The sequence below is a fragment of the Manis pentadactyla genome, chromosome 4 (genome assembly GCF_030020395.1).
Source record: "Manis pentadactyla isolate mManPen7 chromosome 4, mManPen7.hap1, whole genome shotgun sequence".
In the NCBI taxonomy this organism is placed as follows: Eukaryota; Metazoa; Chordata; class Mammalia; order Pholidota; family Manidae; genus Manis; species Manis pentadactyla.
In genome coordinates, this window is record NC_080022.1 from 150926556 (window position 1) to 150952561 (window position 26006).

The window sequence follows — 26006 nt, forward strand, 5'->3', positions numbered from 1 at the left end:
GGTGGTAAGTTGAGACCAGAATCGGGTCCTAGATCTGCCTCCTTGACTGAAAACTGAGACTAAAACTATAAATGTAGATCAGGCTGAACAAGAGTCATTTGAAATACTTGTTCCACCTCTAGGTAGTGATAGTTCAAAACCAACCAGGTTTATTGTTTCACTTCCAAACTCAAAGAAAGATCTAGCTCAGTATCGACGGCTTACCAAAGTTCTTATTGGAACTCCAGGCTGGTTTGCAGAGAAACATCTAAAACAACAATTGCAGGATGATTATTTAGCTCCGAATAGGGATGTTGTCTGTGCTAAGGAGAAGCTACCTGTAGAGTTTCTGGGTGGCCCACATCAACCTCCAGAGGCCCCTGAGGAAGTTGAAGCTTTCTCCCAGAAAAGTGTCCCCATTCATCATGGACAGAAAGTTGAGGAGGCTGAATCTTTTCTCCCCAGGTGGATTTTCAGGATCAGCATCCAGAGTCCCCTGAAGAGCTAGAACCACTTCCATTGAAGCAGGAGGTTTTGTCTCAGCTTCCAGAGCCCCCAGAGATGGATGAGAACTACAAAGACCTGCAGGCGGCCCTGGCTGAGCCTTCCTACACTCCTGAAGAGGCTGAGCCTCCAGTCCAGGAGGAAGCCCTAGCTCCATCTTCAGCACGCCCTCAGGGGACACTTCCACATCCCGGGCAGGTTCCCAGTCAGCGTCCAAACCTGACTCAGGTCACAGCTGCACCTGTGGACCTGGACGTTTCCGGACCTCAGCAGCCAGAGCCATCTGAGACAGGTTTTCCATCACTGACTCAAAATTCAGTGGTGAACACCACCACAAACAACATATGTGAGCTCTGTAGCTGCACAGATGAGACGCTGGCATGCGTAGGTCTCAGCCCAGATCAGAAGCTCCAGAGTGTGCCCGTGCCAGAGCCCAATGCTCACAATGGCACCTTCACGATCTTGTAAGAACCGCCTCTTTTCATTTGTTCTCTGCATCCTGCCTGACCTGGCAGCATTTTCCTCAAGGTCTTCCTGGCCCCTCATTTCCATACCCTGTGTTGACTGATTTTGTTTTTATCTTTTGTTAATTATTCCTTGTCTTCCTTTTCCTTCTTAATACTGTTCTCCCTTCTCCATTCTTTTACTTGTAATTGCCCTCATTCTTTTTCCTCACCTCCTTTTTTTAGTTCTGCAATTTAAGTCTTTAACCTCTATTCTACCATTTTCCTATCAGTTTTAGTCCATCTTCTTTATAGTAACATGTCCCTATCCTCCTTTCACTGGTTAAGAGTAAAGATTCCGGAGATAGACTGCCTGAGTTTGAACCCAGGTCTGTCATTTATGAGCTTTGTGACTCAATTTCCTAATCTGTAAAGTGGGGATTATGGTAGTTACCATCCCATAAGATTGTTGTGAGATTTAGATGGGTTAATACATGTAAAGCTCTTCTATATGTGCCTAATGTATATATGAGTGTTAACTGTTATTATTTGGTCCCTCAGTTGTGCCCAAAACCTTTTCCTTGGCTTTTTATTTATAGCACCCATTTTTTGCACGACGCAGGGCTAAGTACTGTGGGAGCCACGGATGTATAAACATTGTCTCCAGAACATGACAGTGATAGGTAGAAAGAAAGAATATGCATCAAAAGAGAGATGATAATTAAGTACTAAAAGAGATACAGACTCTAGGTACTGTAGTTCACCAGACCCTGTAATCACTGGGATATGGAGGTCAGGGAAAGCCACTTTGGATAAGTGACAATTTTAGCTGGGACTTAAAGAGTAGCTATAATTTGTTAAATAGGGGGGAAAATGTTCAGTGTAGGCAAAGGCATGGCTGCAGGAGTGATCAGGATTTCATAGACCAGTCTGGCTGTAAAGAACTGGTTAGGACGCAATGAAAGATTTTGAAAAGCCTTGACTCTCAGCTATCGGGGTTTGAAAGTTGCAGTATGAGGATGGAGAGCCATTGAGAGTTTTCAAGCAAGAGAGACAAATGATTAAAGCAGGAGGATTGTTTTAGATTCCATATGTAGCGTGATCTAGAGAGGAGAGCTTGATTCAGGGAGACCAAATGTACTAGCAAAGCCTAGGAGTGAAGTGAAAAGGGGCTGAATCAGAAGGGTAGCGCTGGGAGTAGAAAGAAAATCCTGAGAGCGCGACAAAGGAAGAGTCAGTAGGACTTCGTAAGTGACTGACTAGAGCTGGAGGGTGGGATGTGCAGGAAAAGAGGAAAATCAAATTTGACTCTAAAGTTTCTGTCCTGGGTGATGAGGAGAGTGATGGTGGTAGAACGGGGGGAAGTAGAGCAGCTGGGAAGGAGAGCCCGTTTGCGGGAGACGAGTTCAGTTGTAGGTGCCTTTTGTTGGTGAGCGTAAGGCACGCAGAAGGCTTCTGGTTGGGTGGAAATTTCCACTAGGCAGAGGAGCAGACAGGTATGAGCTATTTCTGACTGCCCTGAAAAATAGGGAACTTGTTGCTGAGGGAAGAGAAGCTAAAGGGAAAGATTCAAAGTCATCCAGAGAGTTAGTGGTTGAACGTCAAGCATTAAACAGCTTCTTTTAAGCACAGGTAATTTATGGACACATTCTCCTTGTTAAAAAAAGAAAAAAGTCACAGAAGTATATAGGATAAAATGTGGAAATCCCAGTCCACCCTGCCTACCGCCCATAAGATATCTCCTGTTACCATTTTGGTGTGTGTCCTCCCTTCCAGTCTCTTCCCTTTGCATTTCCCCCCAGTGAGGTAATAGATTATTCCTTGCTCGGTGATTTGTGCATTTCCCTATGCACTGTCTCTAAGAGATCTTTCCATGTTAGTCCCTCTAAATTGTAATTGCCCTTCTCCTTCTTACTACTGGAGAGATCTCAACAGCGGGCACTGAGCCAAGTGTTTCCTTTATAAAGAAATCATAGTGTTTCTTTATATTTATTGTTGATGATAAATTTTTGCCATTTTTGCTATTTAGTTGTTTATCATTTTCTCTTTGGAAGGAGTCATTTGAGATACCTAGGTGATTTTAGAAAAAAATACTTTCAAGGTAATTAACTGGCATTATCTGCCCTAGAAGTTGGACAGAGAGGAAGTTCAGTTTCTGAGGAGATGCTCTATTGTTTGTGCCCCGTGTTATATCTTTATTAGCTGTGCAAACTAGGAAGTAGATAGCTGTGGACACTAGAAAGCTGGTATTTTCTGCATTTGAATATTCCCCTGGTTGCCATGATAAGGTTGCCATGATTCTTTTGCTTATTCTGTTCATTCTTTTCCTACCTATTCAAGGATATGTACTGTGTTTCTTCACAGAAATTTCCAAGGAAACTCTATTTCTTACGTTGAAGAAAATACATGGAAGTCATACACTTGGGCTGAGAAATTGTGAGTATATTCTCTCCAAATATGAACATGAAAAACTAACTGTATTGTAACATGTTTCTTGGTCAAGAATTTTGAGGTCAGTAGTTCTGAGAAAAGGTATTTCCCTTTCCGTATCTCAAATCTACCTCTATTGATTGCAATTCTATATTTATTTTAAAAATTAAATTTGGTGGGTTCTCTTTAAGAGTCAACTTAAACTTACTTTCCAGTATGTAAAGAACGCATGATCATGTTCTCGATATATAAAAATGAAATAACAGGAAGAGTGAAAACCTTCCGTGTGCCCTAACCCCCCACCCCTGAGGTTACCACTACTCTGAATTTAGTATATATCCTTCCAGATCTTTTTCCATGCATTTGTCTATGTAAGTATTTACAGATAGCAAAATAGGTTTGTTGTGTGATTTTCTTACCTTTTCTACATAAAGGGTAACATCCTATGACTGAATGCTTTCACTTTTTGACACGATTTAGATTTCTTCCCACTACATAGAAGGCTACCCCATCTATTTAAACTCCTGCATAATATTTTATGGTATAGATTTATCACAGTTAATACTTCCTGAGTTGCTGGATGCTTAGATTCTGTTGTTTTCTTGTCACATGCATCGCTCCAATGAATATCCTTGTACTCGCATCTTTGTCAACATGAGCAAGTATCTCTGTAAAAGAGATATCTAGAAGTGGAATTGTTGAGACTAAGACTGTGTAGGTAGAAAATCTGAATTGCCCTCAAAACGGTTGTGCAATTTATACTCTAATCAACAGGCCATGACAGCTTCGTTTTCCTACACCCTCTGCCACTGGGTATTTTTTTGGCTGGTGTGTGATGGGTGAATAAGAGGGGCCCCATCTGAATTTGAATTTTTCTGATTACTTGGGAATTTAAATATCATTATATGTCTGCCAAACATTTGTATTCTCAGAATTGTCTGTTCTTTGCCTATATTTTTGTTGTCTGTAATTGTTTTTATTGATCTGTAGAAAAGTCAGTTTAGACACAAGTGATTTTGGAAAAAATATTTATATTTAAAGTAATTGACTGGCATTTTTGAAGACTATTGTATCATTAATCATTTGTTCAACTTGGACAAGTCAAATGACCTGTGAATTAATATTAAAGGACATGACAGTCATAGTAATCTAAAAACAGGGATTATGACCACCCTCAAATAGACCCCCCTTAGTTGTATATCTTATTTGTAAGGAAAAAAATGCTAGAACTGGACAGTTGTTTTTTTTAATTTATGAATTTCTTAAATACTATATATAGTTTATATTTCCCATGATAGAATATGATGTGGAGATTTTATTTCCCAGACTTCTAAGAAAAATGAAAGTAACTTGACACAAGAGATAAATAACAGCAGTTCCCACTGTGGAGTAGAGAGTCGAGCGTGAGGGTAGGCTGAGCGGCAGGGGTAGGAAAAACGTTTTGGATTGTGTACATTATACCTTTGGAAGTTTGAGCCATATAAATATGTATTATATGTTTTCAAAAAATAAACTGAAGTTTAAACGTAAATTTTTAAATCCATTTGTTGTAGAGTTTATACAGTATAACATGAGTCCAGTAAGGTTAGAAGATTTCCAAGTCAGTTTGAGATTTATACTTGGTAAGGCGGAGGTTCCTAACTTGGAGTCAGTGGTCCCCAGGGCAGGATTTCTTAACTTTTTATGTTCTGTGAATCTATTTGGTGATCGACAGAAGCCTACCTAAGAAGTGATGTTTTTAAATGTATAATAGGTTAAAATACATATGAAAACAAAGAAAACCAATTACACTGAAATACTCTTAAAGAATAGTTAGTAGTGATATAGTAATAAATCTGCTTTTCTTGCATTAAATAACAATATGCAGTGGTATTTATTATAATGGTAATTATCATATGCAGTGGCATTTATTATAAGGTGAAGGTAGTGATGAGAATAAAGGAATTTTGAGATATCTGCAACAAAGGCATGATATGAACATATCTGATTTCTACTGGGGGTCAGATGAGCTATACTGCTACTCTGTTGTGGTTTGCTGCCTACATTCATGATGGAAGGAAATGCCAATTTAGAGGTTTTTGAAAATAGAGACAGACATGATTTCCCATTCAGGTTCGTACGCTGCATCCAAGCCATTCTGTTCACAGACCTGTGCCCTAAAGGGATGATAAACAAATGGAAATTGCATGTGTGCTTTTGCATTTATTCAAGAAAGTGAAGTTTTCTAGGAAAAGGGTTCATAGCTTTTATGAAATTCTCAGAAGGTTCTTGTCTCAAAAGATTGAGTCACAAATGCAGATGAAAAGAAAGACATTTGTTTTTCCTGTAAAATTGTATTCATGCACATGGTGATAAAGGGATGATTTGTTTTAAGTAAAGGTAGTATATCTGAAAATCAATACCTATCACTTTGAATTCATTTCACAAATATTTACAGAGCATCTACTATGTGCCAGGAACTGTTTTATGTACCAGGGATACAAGCCCAAGAATGAAAAGACCAAATATCCCAGTTCTGAAGGGATTTACAAATATGTAATATAAATAAATATATTAACTATAATAGATAGGTGTAATTTCAAGTAATGGTAAGTGCTTTCTAGAGAAAGCAAGCAGGGGAAGGCGAGTAAATCAATTCCAGAATGGCCTACTGTTGACATGTATGTATAGGTAAGCCAAAAAAAAACCACTCTGTGCCCTGTCAATTTCCTAGAAGTTACAGAGGTGGGGAGAAGGATAGTTGCCAGTAATGTAGAGTCAAGAATGAATATTGCAAAATTCAGAAGATTGCTTTAGTGAAAGGAAGTGTGATCAGAAGATAAACATGAATGTTTCACTAATGTTAGTTCATACCTGGTTTTGATGTTTTCATTTTGTAAGAAAATTTCAGATCCCCCTTTAACTCTGATTCCTATAGTTCTACATATTTTTGCTTTAGTCAAAAAATATTTGGAGTTCTCCAGATCAATATGTTTTATTCCAGATTGTTGCTATGTGAAGCTCGTTTTTGGTGTAATTTTTCGATGACACTCATTCTCAGTCTAACTTTCCTTTAAGGTTGAATTTATTAGGGTTATTTTAAAAAAATTACTACCATGTCATCCAAAAACTTCAGCGAAACAAATCCCATTAATTGAAAATACAGACTCTTTAGTTACTCCTTTAGTTACTCCCTGTCTTACCGTGATATTCTCTCCTGAACCAAACAGTCTGACAAGGGCATCAGCCAATCAGAGAAGACACTGCCATCAACAGCTGAGTTTCCGCCTCCATCTCTTTTCTTTTCCTATTGAAACCTTGTCAGTATTTATAATTTTTAAAGTGAGAATTAGTATACAAGTTTCATATTTGTCCTGATTTTTTTCATATACCATCATTTCCTATGACCTTTTTGTATATCATCAACAGTGTACACATAAGTTTTGTTATGTGATATGGGGGGAGGTACAGTTTTTTCCAACTGTCTATTGTTATGAAAAGGGTTACGATAAACAGTGTTGGACATGTTGATTTGTTTTTTTCTCTTTGGATCATTTCCATGGAAATATGAAACCATTACCTGACAGAAATGGGAGAACAGTCATAGCATCACCTGGTGACCATTCCCCCTGCACACATTCTGGCCACTGCTGCTGTTCCTTGTAATGTGAATTTCCAGGCGAGGTCAGGGTCTTTGAGGCATTCTCAGGGCTCCAGGAGTTCTTTGTGGGAATCAAAATTTTTTGTCTTGGGATCCTTTTAAATGTATGTGCCTATATTCTGTGTAATTCTGTGTAATGTGAACCACCGTATAACAGAAAGGAATTAATCTATGAGGTAGAATTAATATCAATATGTGAGTAAGAGACCCTGTGAGGGAAAGCAGAATGTTTATATGCAGAACTTGGTGGAAATAGTTCACAAAGCAACATAGCATGTTCTCAGATTCCCCAAGGTGCTTGAAGGATGTAAAACTGTTAATATTACCTCCCAGGAAGGTAATTCCCAGGGAAGGGAAATTTGCTTTTGAAATCTTAAAGACTTTCTTCTGTAGTGGATCTCTTATCACTCCCTTGCTCCACTCTGGGAGACACTGGCTGTATACTCTCCTGCTCATCAGGTGTGAAGAAATGGGTGCGAACCATCCTGCCAGGCATGTTGTCTTTCCTGAGGGACTAGGTGAAGCAAAGGCGTGAACATTCGTGGGCAAACTCAGGTGTCAGGCTTGTCTGTGAATTATTCCCATTCCCTTCATTCTGTATTCTGGAAAAATCATTGGCAGGATCTCTGTTTTCTAATTTATTCTTCAAAGGTGCATATATTGAGGGTTTTTATTATTATTAATAATAACACTTTTCATTCATGTAATCCTGAGTTGATTCTTTTTCACGGATGCACTATCTGACTCAGGATATCAGTTATGCCATTCTAAAGTCCTCTCGTGCTCCCTCTCTTCGCTCTGGTTCATTGGCTATCAGCTCATTTTGTTTTGTTTTCTGCCCGTAACGGAGCTGGCTTTCTTTGTCATTTGGTCATTCCTGAGTTTAGTTCATCAGTTGAGATTCTCCTGCTTGTGTTTCCTGTCTCTCGGACAGAGGTGACTTGAGCTGCTGGGGCTTGTTATTCCTAAAGGAGTCCCTGAAAGTCAGAGGAGGTGGGAGGTGGCTTCTGGTGGCTAGACAGGGCACACACCCTTCCCCCAGGTTCTGGGCCCCTGGCCCGTTGAGCACCGATGCTCCCACCTGGAGGAAAACGCCCTTTGCTCTCTGGCCTGAGGAGGGAGGATTTGGGGCCACGGGCTGCCCCTGCTCCTGCAGCAGCATTTCAGCTCGTCACCCTGTGGGTAATTCCAGGCCATTTCTGGTAGGGAAGCATGTGTGGAGCTGCTCCCACACTTTGAGGTAAGGTTGTGGATTTTTAAATCATGTCTTTTCCATCATTCTTAGGGATTTAGCTGGTGGTTGGAGGAGTAGAGACTTGGCATTTTCCCATTTGCCAACTTGAAATAGCACAACTTCTTAGGAGAACAGTTTTTTGTACCCCTGCTGGATCCTAGGGAAACTCAGGCAAATGCATATCAAAATAGAAGTATAAGAAAGTTTAAAGCAGCATTGTTTGTAGTAACGAAAGCTAGAAAAATCTTGATATCCCCCAACAGTACAGTGAATAAATTAAGTCTAGCATAGTTAACAATGGAATATTATTCTTTAGAAACATAATGCAAGGCACATAAGTAATCTTTAATTTTCTAGTAGCCACTTAAAAAATAAAAGTAAAAAGAAACAGATGTAATGTGAATGCATTTTATTTAACCTTCATGTCCAAAATAATAATATTTCAACATGTAATGATTGTATACATTGTTAAGATAGTCTACATTTTTTTCATACTGTCTTTAAAATATCCAAAGAATTATAATTTCTACATGCAACTGGTATGAAACTTATGCATTCATATTCTTTTTTCCATATTAAGTCTATAAAATCTCAGTTTAGTTGCAAGATTTTTATCGGAAGTTACTTGATCTCTCTTTAGATATCATAAAATTTACAGTTGGAAAAATAGCATCATATGGCCAGGTCATTGCAAAATACTGAAATGTTTTCCAATAACTGCATTCAAATATCAATTTTGAATTTAACTTTTAAAATAGTTAAAATTAATTAAATTCAACTTCAGCTTCTCAGTCACACTAGCCACTTTCAAGTACTCAGTAGGCACATGTAGCCAAGCATGTAACAGTAGGCCTTAAAGTGAACCAACCTCAGCTGCACCTGAGAATAGAATGAATTTGCAAGGTAAGGTTGAATGAAAGAAGCAATGTAGAAAATAATACATATATAATATGATTCCATTTATATACTAAGTTCAGGAAGAGGCAATACTGCACTATGTTGTTTATGGCTGACACCTCACAGGTAAGACCACATTCCAAAAGCAGGGAGATGAGTTAAAAAGTCAGGACAGTGGTTACCTCTAGTGGGTCAGAGATCTGTTTGTGATGCGAAAGGGGCACACTGAGGGCTTCTGGGATGCTGGCAGTGTTCTTGATATGAATGATGTTACCTGGGTATTTGCTTCATAATTATTAACATGGACATTTTAACTTTTTTTTATTAAGGTATCTTTGGTATACACTCTGATGAAGATTTCACATGAAAAACATTGTTTACTATTTGTCTTGTGTGTGCTACACTGTCTTCCCTGTGACCCCACACACACCATGTGTATAGTACCCCTCAATCCCCTTCTCCATCCCTCTGCACCCAGCCTTCCCCACCCCTCCCCTTTAGTAACCGCTAGTCCCTTCTCAGAGTCTGTGAGTCTGCTGCTGTATTAAATGGGACATTTTTCTTATGTGTATCTTAATGCACTTTTTAGTTCCCCGAAACAATATTTTAAGTGGAGGGGGGGGATTGAACAGCTTCACTTGCAGCCTTGACATAGTTCTGTGTGGGGCTCCCGTAATAAGGTTCAGGCAAAGAGAGTGGGAGGAAATGGCAGTTCTGCTGACGATGGTGCCACCCACAGTTGGGTTCTGAACGAGACTTGGGGATCGAGAGAGTAGGTACTAAATACACATTTTGGTGTGAGGAGTGGAAAGTTGTGTGTGTGTGTGTGTGTGTGTGTGAGGGAGAGAGAGGGACACAGAGGAGGACATGACAGGAAAGATGTGAATGAAAACAGAGCAGAGATCACCATCCCTAAATTAAATAAGAATTAGGTTTTTTAGGTGGTACCATTATCATTACCCAGGTCTCCCCCACATGTAGAAATTAGTCCGGTACAGTAAATCGTTGTAATTATTTTGCATTTTGATTCAGAAGTAACCTTTCCATTTTTCAGAATTCTCAGTGACAATCAGTTGAGTGAATTACATAAGGACTCATTTGAAGGCCTGCTATCCCTCCAGTATTTGTAAGTTAGTTACTCACACTTATTTATGAGCTTTTAGTTATATTATCTATAACATAAATAAGGGGTTTAAATTAGACAATTTCTATAATTTCTCCCAACAATAAAAATTTATAATTCTGTAAGTCTGTGTAGGGAGGGCACTAGCCACTCTCTAGCATTAAATACCTCCTATGTGTTTTCAATTTTTTAATTATATGGACAAGCTATAGATAGAAAAACCCTTCAGTTACAGAGGAAAAGTTGTAATGAGGTCTGAGCAATTACAGACACCCATAGGAGCCTTGGTATGTAAGTGTTCCTATGCCCTCTGTTTATATTAACATTTAGTTTATGGCCTATGGATCAAATCCAGCCCATGGTCCATTTTTATAGAGCCCTTAAGAGTGATTTCTACATTTTTCAAGGGGTCTAAAAGGAAAAAAGAAAAAGAAAGAAAAATATGCAACAGAGACTTTATGTAGCCTGAAAAGCCTACAATATTTACTTTCAGGCCTTCACAGAAAAGATTTGTAAAAGTTAGTTTAGTGAGATGAGTGGAATTAAAGTGAACCTCATATTGTCACTTCAAAGACAAGAAAATATAGAATACTTACATAAACTTGAATTCCATTAATCCAGAATATTTTCATAATTTAATCTAAATTAACATCGTTAAGTACTTAGGCAGATGAATTATGTAAACAACATTATCAAGAACATAGCTACCAAGAGAAGAGACTGGTGTTCAGGATTTCAATGCAGGGATTGTTGTACCAATATTAAAAACAGATGTTTGAATTGGTGATTAACTGGTAGAGTTGGAAATGTTTACATTGACACTAAATAAGCATATCAGAAATGGCCCTAACTTCTCTAATTACCAACTAATTGTCACCAGTCTCATTGTCAAGTAAGTAATGCCTGCATAGTACTTTTTTTTTTTTTTAGATAATTATTTTTTATTGAAGGGTAGTTGACGCACAACATTACATTACATTAGTTTCAAGTGTACAACACAGTGATAAAACATTTATATACATAATTCTAGGTTCCAGCTATCACCCTACCAAGCTGTTACAATATCTTGACTATATTCCTTATGCTATACATTACATCCCGGTTACTTATTTATTTTACCATTGGAAGTCTGTCCTTTTTTTTTTTTTTTTTTTTTTGTGAGGGCATCTCTCATATTTATTGATCAAATGGTTGTTAACGACAATAAAATTCTGTATAGGGGAGTCAATGCTCAATGCACAATCATTAATCCACCACAAGCCTAATTTTCTTCAGTCTCCAATCTTCTGAGGCATAACAAAGAAGTTCTTACATGGAGAACAAATTCTTACATAATGAATAAGTTACATAGTGAACAGTACAAGGGCATAGTGAACAGTACAAGGGCAGTCATCACAGAAACTTTCGGTTTTGCTCATGCATTATGAACTATAAACAGTCAGTTCAAATATGAATACTCATTTGGTTTTTATACTTGATTTATATGTGGATACCATATTTCTCTCTTTATTATTATTATTTTTAATAAAATGCTGGAGTGGTAGGTAGATACAAGATAAAGGTAGAAAACATAGTTTAGTGTTGTAAGAGAGCAAATGTAGATGATCAGGTGTGTGCCTGTAGACTATGTGTTAATCCAAGCTAGACCAGGGCAATAAAACATCCACGGATGCAGAAGATTTCTCTCAGAACGGGGGGGGGGGGGGGGGTGAGGTTCTAAGCCTCACCTCTGTTGATCCCCAATTTCTCATGCATAGTACTTTTTGTTTGGAAGTAAGCAGATACTATGAAGCTATAAAAGCTCAATGCTTATTCTTCGTCTTTAGCATGCAGAACTGTATATGTCATCCTTATTATGCTAATTAATGATGCTCTTTTGCAAACAGATTCTTCTTGCAAAATAGAAGCTTAAGGGAATCGGATGTAAAGGGCCTTCCACGACATTAAAAATAGTCCCTTGAGTTTTCAAACCTTCCAAGCCATAAGGGACACTTTTGTATTGATCTTAGGTACCTCTGCCATGTGGGCTCCAAACCTTCCAAACACAAATGAAATAACTGCTCAGTGGATTAGGCCCTTCATTACTTCTATTATAAAATATTTTGTAAGCTAAGTATTTCACTATCGTAAGTATTCTCATTGCTTTAAAAAAATGCCAATCGATAAAAAAGCCAAAAAAGAATATGACAACCACTGTGCCTCGTATTACAGGCACAAAGATGGGTAAGACAGTGTTCCTACCGTCTTATGACCACTGTGCATAAGCACTGAATGAACGACAAAGTGCTGCAGAGGCCCAGAAGAGGGAGCTATTTGAAAAGCCATTTATTTTTAAATGATCACTTTTCTTCTACTCCCCAGCTCTTCATTCATTTCATAAATATTTGAGTTTATGTCCATGCATCAGTTTTAAACATGGTAGACAGTGCAGGTAAGTAAGAAGGAAGTTTATGCTCAGAGGAAATGGATGTGAAAATACCTATATTAAAAAGAGGAAATGGATGTGGGCGGTGAGAGTTATGAATTGTTCAGGGAGCACAAAAGCGGGGAAAAAGACTTCAAGGTGGAAAAAAAGATGTTACAAGAGCAATGCTGTTAGGGCAGCAGCTTGAGGGGCTTTTGGGTATCGTCAGACAGACATCTTGGGAAGAATAAGTTTGCAAAAGAAGAGTGGCAGAAGGGCAGCACACAGGAAAAATACCTTGTCCTATAGAGTACATCGGGTGTTAGGGCCAGACCTTCTGGGGCTTCGAAGGCCAAGCCAAGGGTAACAAGCTGTCATGTTATCTCAGCAGCACTCTAGGACAAACGTCAGCCTGCTGGAAGATCACTTGGAGGGCTTCTCACAGCCCAAGCACCCACCCCACAGTTACTGATTCAGTTGATCCCGAGTAGGGCTGAGAATTTACATCTTTGATAAATTCCCAAGCGATGCTGGTGTTTGAGAACCACTCATGGAGACTTAATGTGGTGACTTTGTGCAGGACCGATTAGAAAGGAATGAACCAGAGGCAGACATACCCTTCAGAAGAGTTAATACACATCTAGGTGAAAAGTGAGGGATTAAGCCTGAATCAATGGAAATAAGAGAGTCACCTCTAATAGTCAAGAGTGAGTGATTTAAAATAAAAATCCGATCGCATGTTGTTGTTTTTTGTTGTCCCACCAATGTGCAACTGAAGCAGTTAAATTCATGGAATATTAAAGCAATGGAAACCAAAAAGGAGCTTCCATTAAAATAATAGAAAGTATAATTCTGAATTAGTTTAAAGTAATTATTAATTAGAGCAGTAACCTCCTTTCGAATTATGTGAAAGACGTCTTTTATTTTTTCTGGTGTTGAAATGGCCTAGAAAGAATAAAACCAGAAAGGTTTGTAAATGTGAGAATATTCCTTTCAATATTGGAAATTATATATGGAGATGAAAACTTTTGAGCTCCTACTATGGAATTTGATGGGACCAGAAAAGTTGATCTAATCAATCCTTCTGCTGTCAGGAAGGATTATCTCAACAATCTCTCAAGATGTATGGTTGTATATTTTATTTATGAAGATAATGAAAATGAGACTTAGGTGAGGGCAGGGATAGGGGCTCTGGAAGGTTCACATAATTTCTAAGGTTTAGAGTTTAGATAAGAGCTACTTATTTAATGTGGTTATTCTAACCTCTACTAGTTATCTCTGCTAATGAGATATCTGATAGCTGAGACAATATTTTTCCTTTTCCTTTTCCTTTTCCTAGAGATTTATCCTGCAATAAAATACAATCTATTGAAAGACGTACATTCGAATCACTACCTTTTCTGCAGTTTATGTAAGTTACAAATACAATTTAATTATGTTTGGAATTTTTATAAACTTAATTGTAAACCTCTTTGTTATTCATTTTGAAATATTGAAATATTTTAAATGGAGAGCTACTAAAATTATGTGGCCACATCCTTTTTGTGTCTAGGAAACCCTGGTGTAAGAATTATCATATCGATCTGAGTGACTCATTCTAGAGCAGGGGTCCTCAAGTAGGGTGATTTTGTGCCCAGGCGACACTAGGCCGTGTCTGGACACATTTTGGTTGTCAGAACTGTAGCTATGCTGCTGGCATCTGGGGGGCTGAGGCCGGAGATGCTGCTCAATAGCCTACCGTGCCCAGAACAGCGCCCACATGGGTTATCCAGCCCAAGATGTCAACAATGCAGTCATGGAACCCTTTTCTAGAGAATTAAGGATCACTTAGATGAGTGTGTTTTGATCACTTATTCCTTTATATCTAGCAATACATGTGTAAACATGAAAGTATAAATCTTTCATACAAATATATTTTTATTCATATTTTCTGTAATAATACCACTGATACCAGGAAAAAAACCTAGATGTCAATTACTAATCCATCTTTCTCTTTTTTATAGAACAAGTATACTTGATAGACAATCTTTTTTTTCATACAAATGTTAAAAATAAAACAAATATCTTCCGTAGTGAGATTTCTTTAGTGTACGAGGAAGTATTGAGGTTACGTTTCATCATATACAGATTAGAATCCCTGCCAAGGGGTAAATCATCTGAAATAATTTTTTCTTCTTTTTCTTGTATATTTTTTCTTGTAGAAATCTTGGTTGCAATCTAATTACAGAACTGAGCTTTGGAACATTTCAGGCCTGGCATGGAATGCAGTTCTTACACACATTGTAAGTGAAATAGAAGATGAATATGTGTAAAAAAAATGATGTGTAAAAACATGATACAGTTACTGTTTAGCAGCGGGTAAGCTCAGTATGAGCTCTGAAAAATTGTGTTAAGATCCATTTTTTTGCAATGAGGAAAGGAAGGTACAGAGAGGGGCCAGGAGACATGTCTGAGTCATACATGGCAGGCTCCACTTTCCTGATCTTTCGCACAGGCAACAACCGCACTCCAGCATGTAACACCCATGCCAGCATTGTCACGGGGGTCCACGACTGTGACTCTCTCCATGGTGGGTGGGCCTCACAGTTCCACTTCTGAACCTAACTGTTTCCTGCTCTGGGAACACAGCACTGAAAGAACTGGGCTTAGGACAAAGTTCTCCAAGGAGCAAATGGTGTCGGTGCTTCCTCAGCCATCAGTTTCTTTTAAATGAAAGGAGTTCTGAAAACTTGCCACACGGATCTTCTCTCCCCAGTCACCCAGAAAAATACCTTTCAAACTGTGTTCACCTCTGATGTGAATTATCTGAGCAGTAGGAACCTTTGAGGAATGGGAAAAGATGTTAGTGTTAAGCTGTCATGTGCAAAATAGTCATAAAGAAAATACATTGCTGTAGCCTCATTCCATAAAGTTTCTTTCCTGACTATCTAATAAGGAATGGGGCTTTTCCTCCCTTTTGCTTGAGTGCTCTGTGGCACAGCCGAGTTCTCTGTGACACAGGCAAATCACTGGTTTCATAGTTTTCAGTGAATCAATCTTGCATTTCTTTGGCTAAATTTTTTCCTAAGACTTACTCTTTGTGATGCTGTTATACTCAGAATTGTTTTCTCAATTACATTTTTGGATTGTTCACTGCTAGTGTACAGAAATACAGCTAATTTTTGCTTACTCATTTTGTCTTCCACAACCCTGCTGACCTCATTGATTAGTGCTAACGGTTTTCTTCTAGATTCTTAGGAATATGTCTCGTGGGCTTCCAGTTTCCCAGGAATGTGTTGGAGCCTTTCAAAGTCTCTGTGAACATCTCCTCCCTGAGCTTGTCCTTTTACGTTTTTTGGTTGGACTATTTTTTGTCCACTGCCTCACACACCTACCACATTAAACCATTTACCTGTAATTGTTTTAAAAAATGCCCTCTGAGGAGAGGCTTTTAGCACTAGGCAGCTCCCAGTCAGGTCAAAGACAAGCCTTTCAGGTAAGGTCCTCCAGGGCACCACAGACAGTAACACGGAGACAAGTCTTTGGGAAGGAGGCTCTGAGGGACCTCGGGCTGTTTTTCAAAGCTATCACTGGACGGAGAGCAAAGGTCTAGGAGAAGTTAAAGCAGCACAGATCTCACTGTTTGTAGAGAAATTAATGTTTTTCTTGAATAAATGCTCCCCACATTGCTGTAAGCCCACTGATTAAATATCCAGAGTTTGGAAAAAGCTGGTTTGGCCATTTCTGCTAGCTTTTTGTTGTTGTTGTTGTTGCTTTTATAGGATAAATTTTCAGATGTCCTTACTCCATCATTTTCACTGATTCTCCTGCAACATGGTTTTAAATCTCTAAAGTCTCAATGAACACAGGCTAATTAGATATTTAAGCATGGGAGATGATTAGGGAAAAGGAATAAAAAGAGAAAATGTAATTCTCATAGAGGTTTCCCAGATGGGTAGATCAAGTTCGAAAAGGTATTTCTATATTTAGTGCTGTCAAAATTGAGGTTAAAGTAAAAGGTGTCTTAAATCCCTTTCTCCCATACAAGTTAAACCCAGGCTTTGGAACCAGAACTGAGTTCAGATTTCAGCTCTGCTTCTTAGTACTATCTTGATGATTTAGGACAAGTTATATAACCTCTCTTTACCTCAGTTTCCTCGCTTGTAAAATGGGGTAATAATAATATGTATCACATAAGGTTATTGTGACGATTAAATGTGAAAAGCTGATCACAGATGCCTGGCACCCAATATATATTAGTTGTGATAATAATACTCTGCAAAATGTACTGATGATTCTTGAGTAAAGTTAATTTACAAGAAGATTTTCCCTTCCTGTTTTTTTTTTCTTTTGGTCTGTTGTTTGTTTTAAAGAATTGGGAAGAAAATCTCAGCATTTTGGAATAAAAATTTGCATCAAAAATGAATTTGTTCATTGTATTGATGTGTAAGCAAAATGTTATTTATTTATTCAAAAAACTTTTATTAAATACCTAGTAAACACCAGGCACCATGTCAGGCACAGGAGTGACACTGACAGTAAAGTGTGGTCCCTGCCATCAAGGAGCTGACAATCCAGGAGACTGACTAAGTGAACAGGTGGTTGCGTGCAGTGTAGCCAAGGCTGTGACAGGTGCAGGGGTTTTACCGCCTCCTCTCAGGTTTATCCCTTTCTCTTTGGATCCAAAAGCAAGGAACTGGTCCTGCTGTCACTGCGTGGTTTAAACTGTGGAACTGTTTTAATTTCCAGAACTGAAAGAAAAGCATCTTGAATTATGGAGGACCTAGGAATACCATTTCCTTCAGAGCAAGGGGATTTCCTCCCAGCATAGTCACTTTGTGGGATTCTCAATCTGAAAAGTTTTTGCTTTCCACTTTTTTCTGTGTTTTTCCTCTTTCTGTTCTCCCCTTTATCATGTAGAGACCTAGGTAGGTAGTTCCCAAAGGAAGAGTGCTTTACAGACTCTAAGTGTGATTTATAGTTAAAGACAGATAACAATTTTTTCTTTAAACCTTTAAGTCCTATTCCAAAAAAAAAAAAATGAATGCAAGTTTCGTGACATGCAGATAATTTTACTTCCATTGCATTTTTTCAGAAACCTCAGTCTTAATCCTCTGACAACTGTTGAAGATTCTTATTTTTTCAAATTGAGAGCATTAAAATATTTGTAAGTATTGCAACAATCTCATGGTTTATGAGATGATTTCTGCTCTTTTACTTTCATCAGAGATTACCTATTTTGCACTTTGGCTAAAAAAGAGTAATTTTAATTTTACCTGGGTTATTGAAATAAGAGTTTTGGACAAAGAAAGAATTAAGAAAGAATGTATATGTGCAAGACAAGCTATCAGAGAAAGAGAGTGGTGCTGAAGAACGCACATAGATATGGAATGTGCACATGCACGTAGAAATATAACTTATTCCAGAAAGCCAAGAGGAATACGGTGTATTTAGAAAAAGTCAATAATCTAGAGAGGTGGGTGCAGGTGAGAACGAGGAGCAGGGCGATGACAAAAAGATCATAGTGTTCAGGGCCAAGGTCATTAATTTTTAAATTTCTTCCATAATTTCTCTCTGGAATTATCATCTGTGGCAGATAAACTCCTGCTGGCTAGACAGAGAAGCCAAAACTGAAGTAATAATGTGTCATTAAGTATCTTTTTAAGTATAGGGCTTTTGTCTTTGGGTTCGTATCATAAACGTTTGTGCTTTTTTACTTCAGAGACATGGGAAAAACCCAAGTGACACTTAAAACACTTGAGAGCATCGTCATGATGAGCCCCAAGTTAGAAAAACTGTAAGTTGATTTTTCTTGTATTTATTTTCACTTAGTTGATTTTTTAAGCTTTCATTATTTTATTAAGTCAGGCTTATTGAAGTATGATTTTCATGTATTAAAATTGGCTAAGTGTACAGTTTGATGAATTTTATCAAATGTATAGTTACGTAACCACCACCATTCGAAATGCAGAACCCGTGTTGTCTCCAAAAAGGCCCCTTATGGCCGTTTGCAGGCAAACCCCTCCTCCCACCACCAGCGCCTGGCCACCACCAGTCTGATTTTCGTCCCTGCAATTTTTGCCTTTTCCAGGTCTTCTCAATGAACTCATATCGCATGTAACCTGTTGTGTTGGCTCTTTTTACTTAGCATAATCTTTTTGCGGGTCATCCATGTTGTTACAGCTGTCCCTCCTTTTTACTGCTGAGTAGAGTTCCATACCAGTCATCAATTAACGAACATTTGAGTTGTTTCTAGTTTGGGCTATAAAAAGCTATGACAAACATTCACACGCAGGTCTTTGTGTGAACATGTTTTTGCTGCATCATATGCTAGGTATGTATTTAACTTTTGAAGAAACTGCTAAGCTGTTTTCTAAAGTAGCTGCACCATTTTGCATTCCAGAAAGCAGTGCATGAGAGTTGACTGTTCCACATCTTCACCTGATCCTTATATTCAGTGTTTTACAAATGTTAGCCTTTCTTGGAGGTGTGTGGTTGTGTCTCATTGTGGTTTTGATTTGCATTTCTCTAATAGATCTCTAATCTCTGATGATGTTGTCTATACATGTGCAGACATCTTCTTTAATGGCATGTCTGTTCAAATCTATTTTTTAATTAGATATTTATCTTACTGTTGAGTTTTAAGAGTGCTTTATATATTCTCTAAAACGTCCTCTCTCTCAGATATGTGTTTAGCAAATATCCTCTCTCAGGTTATAGCTTGTCTTCATTCTATTAAAAGTATCTCTGAAGACCAGAAGTCTTTAATCTTTGAATTTTGATTAGCTCTAGTTTTTCTTATAGGTTTGTGCCTTTTTTGTGTGTTATCTAAGAAATCTTTGTCTGGGAACCCATTGCCAGTCCAAAGTCAGAAAGATTTTTCTCTTATGTTTTCTTTCAATAAGTTAAATACTTGTTGGTTAATTAATTTAGGTCTATCTATGATCCATTTTTATTAGTTCATTTTCACATATAATGTGAGATAAGGGTCAAATGTCATTTTTTATCTTTGCAGTTTAAAAAAATGTTTCTGTAGGACTTTCTGACAATTTATTACACAACTTACTGCACCTTAAATTGTGCCATCCCCCTCCAGTATGGCAAGGTAACAGAAATTTGGTATTATGCTAAGGCGAACTGATGGCCTTACATAAGATTACTATGGGAAAGGCCCTGCATTTAGCAGTCTGCTCTCACCATTTTTGTCAGGTCAGCTGAGAAATGACTGTCTTCCTCTCACTGTCAGATCTACTGGCCACTGCTCTAGCCTCGTCTTCCTCAACGTCCCACAGCGTCTGCCAGTCAGTCTCTCTCTTGTCAGCTACATGCCTTCCTCTCTGGGTATCCAAATAATTTCCCTATATGCTTAAAATACTAATAATACACTGAAGAAATGAAATTCCTATGCATAATGTTATCTAATGAAGAGTTGATATTCAAATTTCCTCAGTTGTCTCCATTATGTCATTTATTTCTAACAGATCAGTGTCACCCAGTTCTAATCCCTATCAGCTTCATTCTAGGCCTACGATACCCACTTCCATTCTTACCCTACTGTTAGGCATCTCTGTCCTCCTGTTGCTTACAGTATTCAAGAACAGCGGTTGGCCAGCTCATCCCTACCCAACTTCACAGGCCATATGTTCCAAGAACTCCTTTTGCACAGCCCTGTGGGAGGCCTGGGCCTGCCTCTTCTACCTAGTCAAGTAACTCCTTTCCCACTGATTTAATTCTCCGTGTTTCAATTTATAGGATTTTACCTAGCCGTATGGCCTGCTGCCTCTGCCAATTTAAAAATAATATTGAGGTTTTCTACAATACAGTCAAGCTGCATTGTGACAGTGAATGTCTGACAAACATCGCATATTGTGGTGAGTTACCATTACCCGATGATGTTTTATTTATGTTTTAACAGTTAATTTTTAAACTAATGGTGTTAATTGCATTATTTTTATCAATTCATTAAGAGTTCAACTCCCTACATTTCTAAGAACTACTCCTTTGGATTCTCAGTTACATTAAGCTAACAGTGACAGTGATCCACATACTTAAATGAACAAGAGAAAGGAATGGAAGGGGAAAGAATGAACATTAGTGGCCACATCCTGTGTACTGTGCTCTCTGCCTGGTGCTTAAGCCCTGAATGAGAACTTACTCACACAAGTATTACAGTTCACAATCTGATTTTATATGCATTAGGTCTCACGTGCCCTTTGTCTTGTAGGACAAGTATAGATATATTTTTGTTTATTTTGTTTTTGCAATTTTTATAGAGGAGTACAAGTAGTGCTATTTTATGAAAGTTTCCTTTGGAACCTGAGAGTTTCTGGTTCTATAACCAGAAGCTGCTGCTCAGCCCACTTAATGGATGGGAAGGCTCTTGTGTTCTTAGACTGTCCAACTCTAAATTTGCTCTGAACTCAAGCCTTTCTATCCCCAAAAACACTCAGGTGCTTTTAAGTATTTTTCTATGTAGAAGGTTTTATTGGCACTAATGTGATGACTTCCAAAATGTGCTTTCATGCTCAGATAGCTTGAATACAGGTCTCTGGGGCACATCATAAAATGATCTGGGGCACATCATAAATAATGCTTTGCTTCTTCTATAAATACAATGTTGCTTATTTAAAATAAACATTTTTTTTGCGAGTTATATCACTCTCTTCTCCCACTAAAGATGGGCGAAACAGGCATTTTTGTTCTACTTCTATGGGTGAGGAAAAATGAGATCCAAGTGTTAAATTTTGTAGCCTAGTGCTCAGGTCTCCTAGCCTCGGTTTGGGGCTCTCTGCAAGCCCATGCTCCTCCTTCCTCACGACCCTTACCTCCTCCTCTGACCCTCACCACCACCACCAAAAATACTTATAGTTCTTCTGGAATATAAACCCAGCTGGCCAGTGAACTTCTGCAGCTGCCCTTGGCCTTCACATAGTCAGAAGCTTTGGATGGTTCCCCAAGTAAAGCTGGAAATACTAGAAATGAAATTAAATGAAAGCAAAGCAGGTGTCTGAAAAAATTTTGTTTTTTTCCCTTTTGCATTTTAGGACCTCAGGTATTGTTCCTTTGATTTATTGAATATTCCACATTGATATAACAACCTGACAGCTCTCTTAACCCACACCCCTGATCCCTGCTCAAATTTAAGCAAAGAGCCAGGGTAGACATGGTGTTTTTTTGTTTTTGTTTTTTCCCCCTATATAGAGCCTTCTCTCATGGGGGCTGGGATATATGGAAGCAGGGACCAAGCAAAGGAATAGGTTGGTAGGTGGAGGAGGGCATATGGAGAAGAGAACTTGATTGCAGTGGGTGGTGGTGGTGTGGTCATCTGTGATGGTAGCAAGAACAGGAACACACTGCAGAGGTGGTGAGAGAAAGCTGTACACTCCCTTTGCATCTGAAGCACTACAGGATGGAGTATGTGAACGTGAGGAGTCACTGTTAGATCTGCAGAGAATCTAGCCAAGGGCGAGTATTTGTCTTCTAGCCTTGGCTTTTCTTGAGCATGGGACAATTGGCCGTTGGGGACCAATGGAATAATCCTGCACGTAGTACTGTATTTTGCACTATGGAGTGTTCCTAGCAGGAAGTGGCTCTTTCAAAAGACATATTCCTCTCCTTTTGTTGATGCCGACCATAGGTTTAAGTTTGTGTTTATTTTTCTCCTAATCAAACCTCAAATGTTTGCTGAGTCCTGATCTGTTTGACTGAGATATATGGTTATGGACTGACAAAAAGCTGTCTCATCAGTCTTTCATTATCAAAAGCAGTCTCTCCTTTTTTTTAAACTGAGGTATCATTGATATACAATCTTATGAAGGTTTCACATGATCAACATTGTGGTTTTGACATTCACCCATACTATCAAGTCCCCTCTACCCACCCCCAACCCCATTGCAATCACTGTCCATCAGCGTAGTAAGATGAAAAGCAATCTCTTCTTTTTGACAGATGATGAAACATCTATAGGGAACCCAGAAGGGTCGTTCATGAAGGCATTACAATCCCGGAGGAAGAGTAGCAGCCCTGAGCTGACTATCGAGCCAGAGAAGGCGGCCACAGACAAAGATGCCATCAGTTGGTCAGCCTTCAAAAATGAGCAAGAAGACTTTAGCAAGGAAAGTGTTGTTAGTGCACTAAGCTACATATTACCTTATTTCTCTGATGAATATCTGGAAGGTGCAGAATCAGCACTATTACAATTCACTAATCAACTTCTTTCAAACCTACAAGGAGGAGATGAGCCTGTGAGGCACTTGCAAAACAACGTAGAGAACACTTCTCTTCCACCTGGATCCAGCATTTCAGCTGACAAAAATAAACAGAAAATAATCTATGTTCTGGGAGATACCATAGATGCCATGCCTCTACGTTCCAAACTTCTGAATCCCAGATTTCACCCCCAAATCTCCACCAAAACGTTGGAAACTGCCCAATTACAAGAAAACAGCCCACCAGAGATTCAGAGAGTAGGGAGGAGGCCGGGGCCTTTGAAGGTGGTCATCAAGGGCCCAAAGGGCATTCGGGAGAGGCGACGCAGACAAATGAGGAAGGCTGGCATCAACGGGAAGCAGAGGGCCCAGCTCCTTGCGGAGAGCACGGCCGAGGAAAAAGGGCTCACGGCATCCCCAAGGGCGCCGGAGCAGCCTCACGTGGAGCAGCCCCCCAGGGAGACCGCAGGAAGCTCCTTCAGCACAGAGTCTTCATTCCGAGGGGAACAGGAGGCAGCCGTCCCTTCTGTCCAGTACTTGATGGGCAGGCCTCCTGCTTCCAATACTCCAAAATCTCTACCTGAGATTAAACCAAAATCGAAAGACCTAGCTGACAGTATTTTTGTTTTAGAAGCTGCAAGTGCTAGAATGAGAAATATGAAGGCTTCTGAACCAACCTCACACTTAAGAGAAAATTACCTCTTTCCTGAATCTTTGCGGCATGCGGGTCACAAAATCCTCAAGGCCAAAATGAGTAGACAGTTCAGCAATAAAGGTTCACACAATAGCCCGATGGTTGTGAACAAGCCTCCACTCACTGCAATGAGCCTTATAAACTCCCCTTCACAAGAGGCTTTTTCATCATCAGAACTGACTTTTCAGAAAAATAATTTTCCAGATTTATTTTCTCTTTTGGATCCAACTCTCAAACTGACCATGGAAACACAACAGGAACATGACAGTGTGGGCACTGGCTTACCCTCCACATCCACAGCCTTCCCTTTCCCAGGGAGCTCAACTGCAGGTGACCACCCCGAAGCTCAGCTAAACGAGCAGCTGCGGTCCCTCATCACCAACAGTGATGTGAGAAGGCTCATTTCTCGTGTTTTCTGGACTTTGAAAACGGGCTGCTCGGAGACCCACCTGAAACCAGCCTGTGCCAAGCTCATCTTCCAAACTGGCCTCCTGATGAAGCTTCTCAGCGAGCAGCAAGAAGCAAAGGAGCCCAGGGCAGACTGGGATACAGACCAGTGGGAAACAGAAAACTACATCCACGAGAGTCCAGAAGCCCAGAGTGAACAGGAAGAGCAGGAGTTCCGTGAGGTGAGGATAACTCCCAAAACATGGCCCCCAGCCTGTTGGTCAGTTTGGGACATGGCATTGAAGCACCCCGGCAGGAAGACCACGGCCCCTAGTCTGGGTCTTGTCTTGGCCTGGGCCTTTGGGGAAGACAGTGATCTCCCACTGTGCTCATTAAAGAATGATGCCACAATTGCTGGGGTAGGTGAGGAGGGGCCCTAACACCCAAGATAAACCAAGAAAATGCTGATTTATCATTAGCATTAGATTTGGTATGTTCTTGAAAAACATTTATGCTGTTGAATGAAATAATGAGATGTTATAAGAGCTTTTATCCTTTCCACCTCTTTGTTTTTGAGAAGACTTTTTCCATTATTTTTCCAGTTCCCAAAAGTTCTGGTGCATGGGTATCAAATCAAAGTCATCTTGGCATTGTCAGTGACAGGAGCAGTGCTGGTGTTGATTACAGCTTTCTGTCTCATTAAGGTAAGGACAATTAGTTCAGGCTTCCAGAGGATAATCTGTCTTTAGATTCAGAGTCCACAAACTGAAAATCAAAGCCTCTCTCCCACCTCTTACTACTTGATATTCCTTCTTAGTCACCAGGACCGACATATGCTTTATTCTCTTCCTGCAAAGTATATGCCAGAGACTTTTAAAGGAACCCCCCTTGCCGGAGATCTCTGTGGAACTGACACCAGATAATGAGCCATTAGACTGTTTTGAGAGGTTTAAGAAGGCCAGAGTTGACATGACAGTAAAGTATCTTCAACTCAAAACTAAGTCGATTTGACATCAGTCATTCTTTCTACCACTGATTTCTTTCCTTGTTGACTGGAATTATGAGGGATGTGTAATCTCCACCCTCATGAGCGATCAGTCACCCTGGAAGAAAGGACACGGCTAAAAGATAAAAGTGTGATCTTGTTGATTCACTAGCTTTACTTAGCAACTTTCTTCGCCATCACGTAAGGCACTGTGGAAATAGGTTCAGTCAGATCACTGCAGCTAAAGCCTATGTCAGGGTTTCTAAAGCACTTGGTATTGACGGTCCTTCTGGAGCTGGCTTGCCTGCCTGCCTTTTGTTCAATAACAGAATGGTTTGTTACTTTTCCCAACAGGCAGGGCTGACAACAACAGAGTGATTTAATTAGCCGGTAATCCTGACTGTACCTGACGAACCCAACCTCATTTCCTATATGTACCTTTTCTACTGTCGCGGCAGCCTTCTTTTCAGCCAGACCAGCTCCCAGGATGCCCAGTCGCATGCCCATTCCTACTTTTGTCTGTTCCTTTGCCCATTTAAAATTCCCTTGTTTCGCCTTGTAGAAGTCCCTTGAGTCTCTGAAAGCCAACTCAAGTTCATGTTTCTTCATGAACCCTTGCCTAAATACTCCAGTCCTCCTGGTCCTAGTCCTTCTGTGAGACTTGTTAACATTTCTTAGAGCCCATGATGAGGCATTCCTCTCCCCTGCGATGTTAATATGATAAGCAATTTTTTAAACGTCAGCTCCCCAAGGGAGAAACACCAAGGTCAACACACGGTGGAGCAGAGCAGAGATAGTTATTTTTATAGGGTTATAACAATTTATTTTCTTTACTGATCAGAACACAAATGTTGAAATATTTTTTTATAAACATGGAAACATTTAAGTGAACTAAATATTTTAAAGTGCACTTCTGTCTTTTGTACAATAATAAAGTCATTCAGTCTAGGGCAATAGAAAGCAAATAAGACCACAGCCTTAGTAGAGATGTTTAAGGACCGAATGGCTTCCTGGCCTATCTGTCTTGAGTAAAACCTGACTGGATGGATGAACTGCTAAAGAGAAACTTGTATCTGCAGGTCGCTTTAGTGTGCCACGG

At 39.4% G+C, this 26006-nt stretch overlaps 1 protein-coding gene across 1 annotated transcript in view; it reads left to right on the top strand.

Moving 5' to 3' along the window:
- LOC130683504 (leucine-rich repeat-containing protein 37A-like) overlaps positions 1 to 26006 on the top strand; it is a 228805-nt gene that overhangs the window by 17615 nt on the left and 185184 nt on the right. The window contains exons 2-11 of the mRNA XM_057501206.1: positions 445 to 947; positions 3291 to 3362; positions 10182 to 10253; positions 13994 to 14065; positions 14856 to 14936; positions 17729 to 17800; positions 18356 to 18430; positions 20386 to 20504; positions 22582 to 24164; positions 24525 to 24626. Of these exons, the coding sequence (XP_057357189.1) occupies positions 541 to 947; positions 3291 to 3362; positions 10182 to 10253; positions 13994 to 14065; positions 14856 to 14936; positions 17729 to 17800; positions 18356 to 18430; positions 20386 to 20504; positions 22582 to 24164; positions 24525 to 24626 (2655 nt within the window). The 5' untranslated portion in view covers positions 445 to 540. The remainder of the gene's footprint in view (positions 1 to 444; positions 948 to 3290; positions 3363 to 10181; positions 10254 to 13993; positions 14066 to 14855; positions 14937 to 17728; positions 17801 to 18355; positions 18431 to 20385; positions 20505 to 22581; positions 24165 to 24524; positions 24627 to 26006) is intronic.